The sequence below is a fragment of the Cricetulus griseus genome, chromosome 3 (assembly GCF_003668045.3).
Source record: "Cricetulus griseus strain 17A/GY chromosome 3, alternate assembly CriGri-PICRH-1.0, whole genome shotgun sequence".
Lineage (NCBI taxonomy): Eukaryota > Metazoa > Chordata > Mammalia > Rodentia > Cricetidae > Cricetulus > Cricetulus griseus.
Window position 1 is genome coordinate 93,308,988 of NC_048596.1, and position 15,650 is coordinate 93,324,637.

Below are 15,650 nucleotides of genomic sequence, written 5' to 3' on the forward strand. Positions count from 1 at the left end.
TGTCATATTTCACGTACAATACTTATTTCCAATATACTAACTTCAATTTATCTTTTTAAAAAACTTAATTTTTGCTTGTTTTATCTGTTACGTTAAAAAAAGAACAAACCACATTTACATCTTAGTGATATATCATGTTTCATTTCTGTACATGTAGCCACTGTATAATATTTAAATCAAGTTAAGTATGTTTCTCTCACATTTATTGATTCATTGTGATTTGAACTTTCAAATTCTTTTTCTGGCTTTTGGAATGGATTAAATGTTATTTTAATCTATCCTCATAGTTCGGTTCAGTAGCAATGGATAAACTCTTGCTGGTATTCAGCCGTGACTAAGCACCCACTGATTAACGTTTCCCTGTTCTCCCTTACCTACAAATCTCCCCAGCCTTTTGTCACCACTGCTGTATTTTTAGCTTCTATGAGCCCAGTTTAATAAGAAGTATTTTTAGTGTTATAAATGAAGGAGTTATAATGATATTTTCTTCTTTTTAAGACACAATTTCCATAAATAGTAATATTAATCACATAGTACTGCATATTTAAATTATCAAGAAAATCACGTTTTCCCTATCCCTTAATTTTCAAATCTTAATATATTTTACCCTTCAAATTCTTCACTTACCTATTGCTAGTTTTCTTTGAGAAAACCTCATACTGATTTCTAAATTACCTGTGATAGATTATAAATCTACCAATAGCATGTCAACAGGTTCCTTTTCAAATGTCGATGGAAGCATTGGTTGTGAATTGTATTCTTGATGATGACAGTCCTGTCTGCTGTTTTATCTCAACACAAAAACTATAAAAAGTGTGAATGTACTCAGAGTAAGACAGGATATTTTGACATATGTACAGATTATGAAATATTTATGTATAGAATAAGAGTAAACATGTATTCTTTGTGATTGTTGAGACACTTTAATACATGTTAGGAAAAATGGGAATGTGCTGTCTCATCCTGCTCTTTGATTTCAATATTCACAGGCTAGAATGGTAAGTGTTTGTTTCAATTCCCATCACTAAAAGAAAGAGAAAGAAAAATCAAAAGAGAACACACAGACAGATAGACAGAGACAGACAGACAGACAGACAGACACACACACACACACACACACACACACATACACACACCCACACACACAGAGAGAGACAGAGACAGAGACACAGAGAGACTCTGAATTGTGATACATATCAGAACATCCATAAACACTGATGATTAGAAAGAGATAATGTACAAAATATAACTTCCACCAACTCTCAAAGAAATTAGTTATTGTCAATATTATATTTTTTGGTCAAGATTAGGTGGTTTAACGTTTATGGAACTCTTAGGAATCCTCTCCAATTAATGTGTGACCTATCTACTTGAAACCAATTTTCAAGGTTCTTGGTCCAACAAGGACTTAAAATTTCAGGGTTATGTCCAGATGATAAAGTCAAATTGATCCTCTAAACTAAGAAGTTACATTGGAAAATGGTGTCTCACTTTTAAAGACATAGAGAATAACTTTAAGCAGTGTAAATAAACTTCATTTTATAAAATACCTCATAATATTCAAAGAGTATTTTGAAAGCTGGTTGTATCATATACTTATCTATTTAGAAAAACACTTTATTCTCTTGATTTTTTTGTTGTTTAATTTTTTTATATTTCTTTTTTATTTTAGAAACAATCTTATTTTACATATTCTCTTGATTTAACCAGTAGTATTTCATTCATAGTAGAAGTCTTGTAATTTTTTGGGAAAAAGAAAGTTTAGAAGGCAGCTATTGGAGCTAACTAGAATGTAGACTGCACTGACAATAGCCTTTTCCCCAAGACTCTTCTCAAAGCCCCAGTGACCTCCTTATTCCTCAGGCTGTAAATGAGGGGATTCAAAGCCGGAGTGAAAATTGTATAGAAAACTGAGCTGATATTGTCTTGTTTGGGGCTGTGGAAGGAACTGGGTAGTACATACATGACTATGGCACCCCCATACCACATCCCAACCACAGTCAGATGGGAAGAACAAGTGACAAGAGCTTTCTTTCTGCCCTCATTTGAGGGCATGTGGAGCACAGTGAACAAAATTAGTGAGTAGGAAGCCAGGATGGCAGCAAGAGGGGGAATGAGCAATGTCACACCCATCACATAAACCATGAGCTCATATGTGGAGGTGTCTGCACAGGCCAGCTTCAGCAAGGGAGGGATCTCACAGAAGAGGTGTCTGATCTGCCGGGATTTACAGAAAGGATATTGCATGGTGTAGATGCTGTATCCTAGAGCACTGAGTGATGCCAGACTCCATGATGTGGCTATCATCAGCCAGCAGACTTTGTGACTCATTAATATTGTATAGTTAAGAGGATGACAAATGGCCACATACCTGTCATAGGCCATAAATGCCAAAAGGAGGTCCTCTGCACTACCCAGTGTCAGTTCCAAGAACATCTGAAGGGCACAGCCCCCAAAAGAGATGGTGTTGTCTTTGATGAGAAAATCTATAACAGCCTTGGGTGTGATAACTGATGTGAGGAGGAGATCCATGAGAGACAGCTGCCAGAGCAGAAGATACATGGGAACATGCAGTCGGGCATCCATGGTGATGACCAGAAGAAGCAGTCCGTTGCTGGTTAGGGCTAGAAAGTATAGGGCTGTGATAGTGGCACAGAGCAGTTCAGGAAAGCCACTGCCATCCAAAATCCCCACCAAGATGAAGCCATTTTCCAAGGTGGAGTTGCAGACCTCCATTCTGTGTGCTGTCTTTAGCTGCTTGGAAAACATATGGTTCAGTGGGGGTTTGCTAATATCAACTCAAATTGTCAATTGTCACAACAATAGCCCCTTGCACTACCCAGAATGATTAGAAATATCCATCAATGTGTAAAATAGGTAGCATAAACATCAGAAAGTCATATCACAAAGTAATACATAGGAAACTAAACCTGGAACATCTTTCTAGAAAAATTAAGGTCTGTCTTATGATCAAAGAAATATCCTAACATGTGGTATTGCAGTATAATGTTTAACAAATCACTTTAAATATTTCAGTTAGTTTCCTGAATAGAAATATTTTAGATATAAAACTCTACACTGATTTTAATGAAGAACTGCTTTGTTTACATTTTGTTTATTAAGATTTAGTTTTTAATTATGTGTATGTGGATGGAGATATGGCTCAGCTGTTTAAAGCTTGGTTTGTACAAACCAATAATAACAAACTAATATGTATATATTAGTTTGCCTTGGCTTTGCTGTGGCCATTAATACCTTAACAGTTAAATGATCTGAGAACCATAAACAAATATCTCTTTGGTTTAAGGGTTTCCTGGAGGTTTTCATCATTATCTGAGGACGGCAACATTTAGAAGGTCTTGTACTGAGATTCCTACAAAATAGGAAGTCCCAGGTCTAGATTATAACATAGAATTTTTAACAGTCCCAGTTGACTTTTTCAATTTTTTAGTATTCAATAACAATTTTCTTAGACAATTTTGTCCATTCAACAATTTCATACTTTACTTGTCTATGATTTATTCTGCTCACTATCTCCCATCCTCAAACACCCAAAGCCTTATATCCCTTTTTTAGTGTTCAAAAAAATAGGTGAAAGGGAAAAGGAGACCAAGGTCCTAGGAAATGTAATTCTGTAGCTTCTGACTTTGGGATTTTCTTTTAACTCTATTCCTTGGCTCAACATTTCCAGCAGCTGTCTGTATATTTCATTAAAAGAGAGACACATCGTTACCTCAGGTTGTAAGAAGCCTAGCTGCCTGACCACCTCAGCTTCCCTTGGGCTGCTTGAATACTGAAGATACTTCACTACACTTGAGATCAAATGTGGTTTCATTCAACATCAGAAGGTTGGGTTGTTTTGTTAAGTTGCTGTGGTGTGTCAGGGGTCTGTCCACCATCAGATGTCAGGGCCATTGTATTCCTTCATCTCATCTGCAAGTGTGCTCTAGAGATGGTAATGGTTACAGGTCAGGCAGCTGATGGGTTTTCAGTTGTTTCTTATGAACTAAGGTGATCATTTTTCTATTATCAAATCTGAAGTAGTAGGTTTTGCTTCCTTTTTGTCTGTGGCATGAAGGGAGCACCACTAGCTTCCCATTAGTTTACAGGCTGCTCTTGGCTCTGGATGTTCAGTTTCCTTTACTTTTATTGCCATCTATGGGAAGAAACCAAAGGTACATGGAAAAAATAGAAATTAGAAGAGATGTCAAAGGTCCTGTACTATCTCACCTGAAACTCCTGGAGGTCAGGTGTAAGCCAGGATCTCCTCAAGGAACAAGCTTGTCTTCTGATCCCATCACCTCCTTTCTGCTTTTCTATGTTCATAGCTTCAGTGGGACTCATTTCCCAGCTGAAAAGGTTTCCCTTGGAAATGCTGGTCTCACAAATGGCAAGCTAATGAATCCTCTAAGGTGTATTTCCTGTCTTACTTTTCTTGGGGTGTTCTGTCTGTCACTTAATTAGATTTAATGCCCTAGGTTTCTTCTTCTTTGCAATTTAGGTTCCAACTCTCTTTGGTTACAGAGTGCTGAGATTACAGGCATGTATTACCTAACTTTTGCAGAGTTTTGTTTAATCATAAAAGAATTACTGGAAATAAATTTTACTTTGTAAAGAATTCAAGTTTTATACATTTTGACCTTATTCTCCTTCTAAATTCTTCTACCTCACTACCTACCTAGTTTCATGCTTCATGTTCTCTCTCTCTCTCTCTCTCTCTCTCTCTCTCTCTCTCTCTCTCTCTCTCTCCAAACCACTCCCCCAAACAAACCAAAATGAAAATCAAAACCAGCAAAATACAGAAACACTGAACATGGAGAAATTAAGCTGGTGCCCAATAAGAAGTTCCCCCTACTGACTAGTGTTCATGGTACTGGGAAACATGGCTTAATAGAGGCACAAATATTGAGGAAATAATCAAGGACTTTTAAAAAATTATATTAAAGGCACATCCCATGACATGGAGCACATACCAGAGACTGCTAAATTAACCAAGAGCTGTAGATTAGATAAGCCATAGGTCCTAGAGAAAAAACTCACTACTTTTATTTGGCAACCCATTTAAAAATTTCTAACTAAACAGACTTGTTCATTCTCTCCATATCTATTCAATATAGTACTTGGAGTTTTAGATAGAGCAATAATATAACTAAAGGTGGTCAGTGGATACAAATTGGAAAGGAAAAAGAAAGCATAGTATCAATATTTGTAGATGATATAGTAGTATGTATAAGTGACCCAAAATTTCTACCAAGGAACGCCTATGGTTGATAAACACGTTCAGCAAAGTGTCTAGATACAAAATAAACTAAAAAATGTCTGATAAGTGGGATGATTAAAAAATAGCCACAAATAATATAAAATATCTTGGTGTAACTCTAAGTGAAAGACCTTTATGGCAAGAAATTAGAAAAGATATCAGAAGCTAGAAAGATCTCCCATGCTCATGGGTTGGTAAGATTAACCAAAAGCAATTTAAAAATTCAAAACAATTTCCATCAGAATTCCAACTTAATTTTTTACAGAGCTTGAGAAAACAATACTCAACTTTATATAAAACATAAAAACCCAGGGTAGATAAGTCAATCCTATACAATAAAAAAACTTTTGGAGGTATCACCTCCCTGATTTCAAGCTGTACTACAGATCAACAGTAATAAAAAACCACATGGTGTTGGCACAAAAACAAAGAGGTTGATCAATAGTACTGAATTGAAGACTCGGCATTAAATCCATATACCTCTGGACACCTGACTTTTGATGAAGAAACCATAAATATACAATGGAAAAAAGAAAGCATCTTCAATCAATGGTGCTGGTCTAATTGGATGTCAGAATGTAGATGAATGCAAATAGATCCATATCTATGACTGTACACAAAACTCAAGTCCAAGTGAATCAAAGACCTCAACATAAAACCACATAAACTGAACCAGATAGAAGAAAAAGTGGGGAATAGCCTTGAATGCATTGGCATAGGAGACAACTTGGTGTCTTGAACAGAACACCAACAATTCAGGCAGGAAGATCAACAATTAATAAGTGTTGAAAAGCTTCTATAAGGCAAAGGACCTCATCAAAGGACAAAACAGCAGTCTATAGAAAGGAGTAAGATCATCACCAACTTCACATCTGACAGAGGGTTGATTTCCAAAAATATAAAAAGAAGTCAAGAAACAAGACCTCAACAAACCGAGTAATCCAATTTAAAAATGGGGCACGGATCTAAACAGAGAATTCTCAACAGAGGAATCTCAAGTGGCCAACAAACACTTAGGAGATGCTCAACATACTTAGTCATCATGGAAATGCAAGTCCCCAGTACTAACTTCTGTCTTAGTTAGGGTTTCTATTGCACTTCAGAGGTTTATTTCATTATCATAATGACAGGAAGCATGCTGTCTTAGCAAACTTTGTGAGTCACTTTCATTTGTGTCCTGCTTGTCCAGTTTGGACAGCATATTGGCAGATGTCAAAGCAAAGGCAGTTTCTTTGCAAAGTGTCTAACTTTGCCACAAATGAAAGCAAACTCCATAAGGAGGGTTTTAGATGCCCATGATCTTTTTAAAAATAAGTTAATACTGCCAGGAGTAGATATGTCTCATTGTCATAAAAACCTTATGTTATTAAAAACATTCTGTAGGTCTTTGAAGTCTTTGAAGATCACCTGTCTATCTAAAATATAAGTCTGTATCATCTTTGTCAGGGCCCAAATATCAATTATGATATTTTGGAATGGAAGCCTCAGCTCAATTCCAGGAGGATCAGATGCTGGCTGATTACCTCCTGATGCCTGGCCTTAGGGGGGAATGGTTCTTAAACCTAGGCCCCTGGGTGAATGCATACCCATCATGGGGGCCGGTGGAATGTGCCTGGAGACTAGTAAGGGACTAGTGAGGATGTGCAGTTTTAGGGGTGTCTCTGGGATTAAAGGAAATATTTGATATCAGCTCTATAGCTATTTAAGAAGATGCTTGAATAAACCATCGACTCCAGCATGGACTGAGAGTACTCCTGAGATGACAAGAAGTCTGTGTCTCATCCTTAATGCCGTTGGATAGCTAGGAGTTTCCACAATCCTCCACTCAGGGATGGACCCTGGGCTGTTCGGCTGGTTCTGATCGCAGCCCCAAAGATATCAGTCTGGAATAGATGGTCTCTGTAGCATGGGACTGATATAGGCCGGACCCTGGCATATCCTAAAAACATACCTAACATGATTAAAGTTCGATTGCTGTAGATGACTATTAACCTGTATTTCTCATTATTCTAAATAGCTTTCAAGGACTAAAACTTTATATTACAATGTTAAATGAGCTGCATAGATACAATACCTAAAACAAGAATAGAAACATATATACACTATAACAAAAATAACCTTAAATTTGTATAAATATACAAACATCCATACCAATGCAAATATTTAGACTAGTGGTTGTTCAAAAGTAGACTCAACAATCTACCTTTTTATCCCACATTTTCTCTATCCATTCTTCAGTTGAGGGGCATCTAGGATGCTTCCAGGTTCTGGATATTACAGATGTCCTTGTTGTATGAATTTACAAGTTGGCACAGACACTTTGGAAATCAGTATGGTTACTCCTCAGGAAAATGGGAATCAGTCTGCCACAAGATCCAGAAATTCCACTCTTAGGCATATACCCAAAAGAAGCACATTTACACAATGAGTACTACTCAGCAGAAAAAAAAAAAAAAAACAATGGAATCTTGAAATTCACAGGCAAATGGATGGAACTAGAAGAAACCATTCAGAGTGAGCTAACCCAATCACAAAATGACAAACAGGGTATGTACCAACTCATATATGGATTTTAGACATAGAGCAAAGGATTACCAGCCCACAATCCACACTGCCAGAGAAGACAGGAAACAAGGAGGACTCTAAGAGAGACATACATGGTCCTCTGGAGAAGGGGAAAGGGACAAGAACTCCTGAGCAAATTGAGAGCTTGGGGGAAGGGAAGAGTGAGTTAGGAGAATGAGAAGGGGAAAAGAGGAGGGGTGGGGAGGACATGAGGAAGCAGGAAGGTTTTATAGGGGAAAGAATAGAGGAAAGCAAGACAAGAGATACCATAATAGAGGGAGACATTATAGGTTTAAAGAGAAATCAGGTACTAGGGAAATGTCTGGAGATCTACGAAGATGATACCAACTAACATTCTAAGCAACAGAGGAGAGGCTGCCTTAAATGCCCTCCCCTGATAATCAGACTGAAGACTGACTTATATGCCATCCTATAACCTTCATCCAGCAGCTGGTGGAAGTAGAAGCAGACACCCACAGATAAACACTGAACTTAACTGGAATCCAGTTGCAGAGAATGAGGAGTGATGAGCAAAGGGGTCCAGACTAGACTGGTGAAACCCATAGAAACAACTGACCTGAACAAGGGAAAACTCTTGGTCCCCAGACTGATAGCTGGGAAAACAGCATGGGGCTGATCCAGACCCCATGAATGTGGGTGTCAGTGAGGAGACCTTGTTTCCCTGTGGCTTTGAAGGCTGTCCTGGAACTAGCTCTTGTAGACCAGGCTGGTCTCGAACTCACAGAGATCCGCCTGCCTCTGTCTCCTGAGTGCTGAGATTAAAGGCATGCACCACCACTGCCCGGCAAAACTGAAGAGTTATGCATTAATAATTTTGACAGAGGACATTTCCAAAAAAACCTACTATTGACTGTGTTTAGCAGTTACTTGTGGCCAGTCTTATGCAGATATATAATGAAAAGGAGTAATGTGAGCACAGAAAAATACAAGGGAGAAAAGGAGTACCAGGAAATGCAAACAGATTAAAGAAAGGACTGATGCTAAGTAGAATAAAAGGAATGGCAAACTCATAGCAAGATTCCACCCATCTAAGCTTCCAATGTGTGAAAAGGAAATAAAGAAAAGTGAAAAGGAATTAAAGAAAAATGTAGGGCTAGGAATGGAGGTGCACATCTTTAATGCCAGTACTCAGAAAGCAGAAGCCGGCAGATCTCTCAGCTCAAGCCCAGCATTGTCTATAGAGGGAGTTCCAAGATAGGCAAGCTTAGGCAGTGAAATAAATCATAAATAAGAAGATGGTGAAAATGTATTTGAATAAGGGGCAAAGTTCCAGCCCCAGCAAACAGCAGAACTTGGGAGGTTCAGCCATGTGGTTCTGGCTTTAGAGTTGAGGCTATAAAAGGGTTATGGAATCTCCCTCCTTGACTAAGGAATGCTGTTGAGGCAAGATGTGTGGCAGGGGTGTCCATGCATGAAGGCCTAGGAAGGCCATTGTGTACAACTGTGAAGGTGAAACCTGCATTACCTTGGGGACCCCCAGATATTGGAGACACCAAAGTTGTAGGATACATGCCAAGTAACACTGCTAACAGGGAGTGGAACCAATCCAAGAAAAAGAAGTATGCTGCAGTCAACAAAACTGAAAAGAGTTGGAGATCTGAAGAGTGCTTTGACATAAGACATGGGGATGCAGAATTTGGAGTTTTCCCAGGTGGTTTTCCATTTTGCTTTCATCTGTGCTCCCCCTTTCCTCCCTTTTGGATGATGTATATCCTGTGGCGTTCTATGTTGGAAGTGTGTGATTTGCTTTTCATTTTTATTTATAGACGATTACAGTTAAGAGATTGCATGAGTAGAGACATTGGACTTTTGAACAGGATTGAGACTGTGATAGACTATGGAGTCTTTTAAAGCTGGACTGAATTCATTTCTGCATTATTATATGGCTGTAAGCCCATGGAGTTCAGGGTGTAGAATGTGGTGTTTTGAATGAAAATGGCCCCTGCAAGCCCATAGGGAGTGCCCTTATTGCAGGAAATGTGTCACTGGGGATGGTATCTGAGATTTCAGATGCTCGGGCAAGACCCAGTGTGACTCTCTCTTCCTGATGCCTTCAGATTCAGATGTAGAACTCTCAGCATCATATCTGCATACCACCATGCTTCCTGCCATGATGATAATGGACTAAACCTCTGAACTATAACCTAGCCACATTTAAGTGCTTTCCTTTATAAGAGTTGCCATGGTCATGGTGGCTCTTCACAACAATAGAAACACTAACTAAGGCATCCAGGTATTAGATACCCCCTATTAGATACCAGAGGCTAACAAATTAAAAAGCCCAGTGCTAGGAATGGATTATCTATGTTGTAGTTATTGGCCAATAAGGTCCCATATTGCTTGGTACTGCTGTTGCTCTTGGTTGCCCTCCAGAACTTTATGACAACAACTGGTTATTAAAGACACCTCATCCTTGGATTATACAACAAGGAGAAATAAAACTGGTATTGACCTGAAAGTTTCTTTAATGTCTGGCTTTATTAATGACAGTATAGTAAAACAGAGAGAAAGGAATTATCAGTCTTAGCTTATGTTAGATCTTGTAAGCTATGATGATGACCTGCCTGATAAGACATGCCTACTTGTGCAATAGTGCCATGAAAGTCATGAGAGTAACCAAGAAATTTTGGACTGGATTTAAGTCTCACTCCATAAAATTCAGTTTTCACATGGCACATTTATTGGGATAAAAATCTGTGGCTAGACAACTCATAGGGCTTATGAGAGGACATATTATTATTATTATTCTGATGAAGAGAGATTATTAAACCACTAAACTGATTTAAATTTATATAACCATGCATTTATTTAACCTCATCAGAATATATTCCTTTTTAAGTAGATATCAATTAACACAGAGACCCACAATTATCTAAGGTACAGAGAACAGGAGACTATGGAATGGTCAGCATTTATTAAAACATCTATATTACATTCCCTTCCACATTATTGTGGAAGAGTGGGTAGAAAAACTGTGGAGGGTAGTGGAGATGGATGGTTACAAAGAAAGAGTGCTTTGCAGAAACAGCAGAACAGTTGCACATTGAAACTTACAGTGGTGTTGACAGTATGCATGAGACTTGTGCAAGCTCAAGCCACACAAAAGCCCCAGCAAGGGGAGTGATCATTTTTAAAAGCAACAAAGGAGCTAGTTATTTTACAAAACATCTAATGTAACATCATATACTACCACTTACAACTTTCAGTGCCATTTTGTCTTGTCTTGTAACTGTTAAAACTGATGTTGTATTCATCATATTCTAGAATCCTCACTGAAATTATGTGTATTGTCGGCCCTCACTAAAAAGCTATGAAATATGTGTCTTATTACAGCAAATTTGTAACTTAAACACCTTGGTTCAAAAGGCTGTGTACATGTTCACAGTTATACATGCATGTGTGGGGAACTGAATTCCATCCTCTATACTGTAACATCAGACCTGAGCACTCCATCATTGCTCTGTAAGACCACCATAAAATAAGGTGGAAAAAAATCCTAGTGTGCCAACAGGTGAAGACACCATTTATATTGCCATAATTCACTAAGATGTCAGATGATTACCTGAATCCAAAATGGAATAATTCACATAAATATGTATAGAGTTTCTATCTGGGTAATTATCCTATAAAATATCTCATGGAGAAAAGGTTCACATAGTGTTTAACAAGAGTAGTTTTGTTCCTATCAGAATACTCCTGGTTAAATCAAGTCAGTATCAAGTGTATCTGTTGATTCTGATACACTTGATAATGACTTGATTTAACCAGGAGTATTACATTCATAGCTAAAATCTGACTTTGAGGAGAAAGTTAGGAGGTAGCTATTAGAAAGAATTACCTAGAAAGTAGATTGTGTTGGCAACAAATGTTTTCCAAGAATTCTCCTTAAAGCCCCAGTGACTTCCTTATTCCTCAGGCTGTAGATAAGGGGATTCAGAGCCGGGGTGACAATAGTATAGAAAACAGAGAGGACATTGTCTTGTTTGGGACTATGGAATTGACTGGGAAGAACATACATGAATGAAGCACCCCCATACCACATTCCAACCACAATCAGGTGGGAAGAACAGGTGACTAGAGCTTTCTTCCTGCCTTCATTTGAGGGCATGTGGAGTACACTAAAAAGAATTCGCACATAGGAGGCCAAGATAACAGCAAGAGGGAGAATCAACACAGAAACACCTGTCAAATAAACCATGAGCTCATATGAGGAGGTGTCTGCACAAGCCAGCTTCAGCAATGGTGGGATCTCACAGAACAAGTGTCTGATCTGCCTAGATTTGCAGAAGGGATACTGCATAGTGTACATGGTAAATACTAGGGCCATCAGGGATGCCAGAATCCATGATGTGGCTACCATAAACCAGCAGACACTTGGCCTCATGAAGATCATGTAATTCAAAGGATGGCAAATGGCCACATACCTGTCATAAGCCATAAAAGCCAGAAGGAGGTCCTCTGCACCACCTAGTGCCAGTTCTAGAAACATTTGAAAGGCACAACCTCCAAAGGAGATAGTATTGTCTTTGAGAAGAAAATCCATGATAGCCTTGGGAGTGATGACTGATGTCAGGAGGAGGTCCATTAGAGAGAGCTGCCCAAGCAAGAAATACATGGGCACATGGAGCCGGGCATCCATGGTGATGACCAGGAGCAGCAGTCCATTGCTGGTCAGAGCCAATGTGTACAGGGCTGTGATTGTGGCACAGAGCAGTTCAGGAAATCCACTGTCATCCAGAATCCCCACCAAGATGAAGCCACTTCCCAAGGTGGAGTTCCAGAATTCCATTTATAATATCTTTCGTTGCCTAGAAACAGATGAGTCAATGAAGTTTTATTAATGTAGACCTAGTTTTTATGTTACCACCTTGAGACTCCAGTAATAACATGCTATCTTTCTTGTGTATAAATAACTTTCCTTGTTGACATTCAAATCTGTGACTTTTGTGTTTTAATAAAACTTCTGAAGATGGATATTAAAGTTACTACTGGAAAGGAAGGACTCATCTCTGGATTTTAATATCATAAAGCAGAACACACAGATTTCTGAGCACAGCTGTACACAGATGTACTGTTACAGACATGTACATGGTGCAGAACTGACAGATGGATGGCATCAGCACTTGTAGAAATACCAGTAAGGAGCACAAAAAGGTATACTAGTACATCACTGCACATAAATGTCCTGGTAGAGCACAGCCCACATTTCTATTACTAAAGCACTGTGAAATGGCAACCCTGTGAAATGGCAAACCTGTTAATACTATGACCACAGTATTAAAAACTGTGTATGTAAAACAAAGCAGGTGAATGTACTCATGGGCCCTAAACTTGCCTTTATCAGTCCTAAAATAATGCAATTGAAAAGACAATGGAACTCAAAGCAATAGCAATTCTGATACATTAAATCTTTTTTTTTTTTTGAGACAGGGTCTCTCTGTGTATCCCTGGCTGTCCTGGCACTCATTCTGTAGACCAGGCTGGCCGAAATCTCACAGAGATCCACCTTACTCTGCCTCCCAAGTGCTGGGATTAATGATGTGCGCCATCACTGCCCTGCATACTTTACATCTTTAAGTTCTGATTTGGACTTTATATTTCCATAACATGATAACAGGTTACACATTTAATTAAAGGCAAATTTCTTACCTCAGGTGATGAGAGGTTTAGCTGCCTAACCACCTCTACTTCTCTTCAGCTGCATGAAGATAGAGGATATTCAGTACAGAGAAGGACAGAAGTGGTTTTTCAGCGGTACCTAATTGGTTTGTTTTACTAAGTTGTTTCAGTATGTACAGGATGAATTCTTACAATATCAGTTGTCAGGGCCTCTATCCCTTCCTTTCATCTAGAGATGTTCTCTGAAGACAGATGGGGCAGCTAGGCAGCTAACACTCTTTGGGTAGTGTCCTATGAATAAAGATGTCTTCCAGTTTTGTTACTGGAGAATGAGTAGAAACTGTTTCTGCTTAATGGATTGCATAGGAGGAAATCTTCTATCTACATGTCATTTATCCAACTTTTCTTGGATCCAGATGCTCAGATTTTTTATTCCTGCTGCCATATGGGAGCAAAGATGAAAGGTGTATAAAAGAAAGTAGAAATTGGAAGAGAGGTTCAAAGGGTCCCACCTAAATGTACCTGAGGACAGAGGTAAGCTGAGGCTTTGTTGAGAAGCACATTACTTTCCTTTGTAAGCTTGTGGCTTCCTTTATTCCCTCTTCTATTGCTGTCTTCAGAGAGACACCTCCCAGCTGAAATGGCCTCCCCTGGAAACATTAATCTATGAAATAGTAAATTAATGAATCCTCTTGGTGTGTTTTACAGCTTGTTTTTCTGAGCTCTCTGTATCTGAATTAGCCCTGAGGCCACAGGTTTTTCTTACAATGAATTCAGGAGTCATGAAGAAAACCAGAAATAAATGAAACAGAAAACAAAGAATGATAATATGGAATATTGTTACCAAAATAAATGATGTACTTGTATGAAAATATCATAATGAAGTCTATCCCTTTATACAATAACAACTGCTAATAATAATGTAAGAGGCAAAATGTGCTGGGCTGTGGTGACACATGCCTTTAGTCCCAGAACTTAGGAAGGCAGAAACAGATGGATCTCTGTGAGTTTGAGGCCAGCCTGGTATACAGAGTGAGTTCCAGTATAGCCAGAGCTATGTAGAGAGACCCGGTCTTGAAAAACCAAATAATAATAATAATAATAATAATAATAATAATAATAATAATAATAATAGAGGTAAAAATGCTCAGCATAGTAAATAACTAAAATTACACAATTTACAGAAATGTACAAAATTATATATGCATTTGTTTAAATGTACTCAAGGAGGAGAAATGAGAGACTCCCATAAGGTGAGAATTCATTGCATAAAAGCAAGACTTGCACTCTCCAAAGAAACTCCTAAAATTGACAGAGAAAATTTACTGACCAAATCGTAAATATAATAATGGAGAAGTAGCAATTCCATGTTAGGGCAGAACATCAGCCATAGAGCTGATGCAATATCCACAAATTCTAATAATTACAGCAAGAAACAAAATTGGAAAATTGTCAGTTTTATTATAGTAAATTCACTTTATTTTAGGGTACTTCTCCTATTGAAAACATGGATAGTAATTTTCTTATTTGTATTATTTTTGTAATCAAGAAATGGAAACCTTGATTTAATTTTCTTAAAGTTTAAAATAGAAAGCAATGGACCCTCAAGCATCATTTCTTAGCATTTACTTGTGTGATGAGTGACTAAATGGAGACTGAGGAAGGAGGAGGATAAGGAAGGAACTGGGTAAGAGGTTGGGATAGCCTGACCTAGAGCATTGATAGCTGAGGCAGGCATAGCCTGAACATCTGAGTCCTGTGTTCACAAACTACATAGACACATGCCTATGTGAACGTCTGTGCAGCAAGGTAGGCAGGAGAAACAGAATTTAATCAGCTGTGAAAGGTACAAAATGATGTTAAGAGGCTAATGAAGGAAGACCTGATATTGGCACATGTCCTTAGTTATCTCTTGCAGCTGACACTAACACACACAGGGAGTAATGAAGAATGGAACACTAATAGAACCTGTGAGGCATCTTTTTTTTTTTGCTTGACTGAAGCTCCACAGAGAGGTTTATTGTTTCTTGGCTAGGTCTCATCACCATCTATTTGGTCTGTAAGTTCCTATACAAGACAATGTGGGCTAGAAGACCTTCAACCCAATGGCATGTTTATTGGGTAAGGTGTACAGACATGCCAAGTCAGGGGATTTTCATTGAAAGATTCATTAAGATCCATATTC

The 15,650-nt window shown here is 38.4% G+C and overlaps 2 protein-coding genes across 2 annotated transcripts; both read right to left on the reverse strand.

Annotated features, from left to right (window-relative positions):
- Positions 1-1,785: 1,785 nt before the first annotated feature.
- Positions 1,786-2,736, reverse strand: LOC100765613 (olfactory receptor 2AG1). The gene has a single exon (XM_027404998.1). The coding sequence runs from the start codon at positions 2,734-2,736 to the stop codon at positions 1,786-1,788; it is 951 nt and encodes a 316-aa protein (XP_027260799.1).
- An 8,948-nt stretch (positions 2,737-11,684) lies between these two features.
- Positions 11,685-12,635, reverse strand: LOC100766198 (olfactory receptor 2AG1). Its single transcript, XM_027404997.1, has one exon. The coding sequence runs from the start codon at positions 12,633-12,635 to the stop codon at positions 11,685-11,687; it is 951 nt and encodes a 316-aa protein (XP_027260798.1).
- Positions 12,636-15,650: the final 3,015 nt, after the last annotated feature.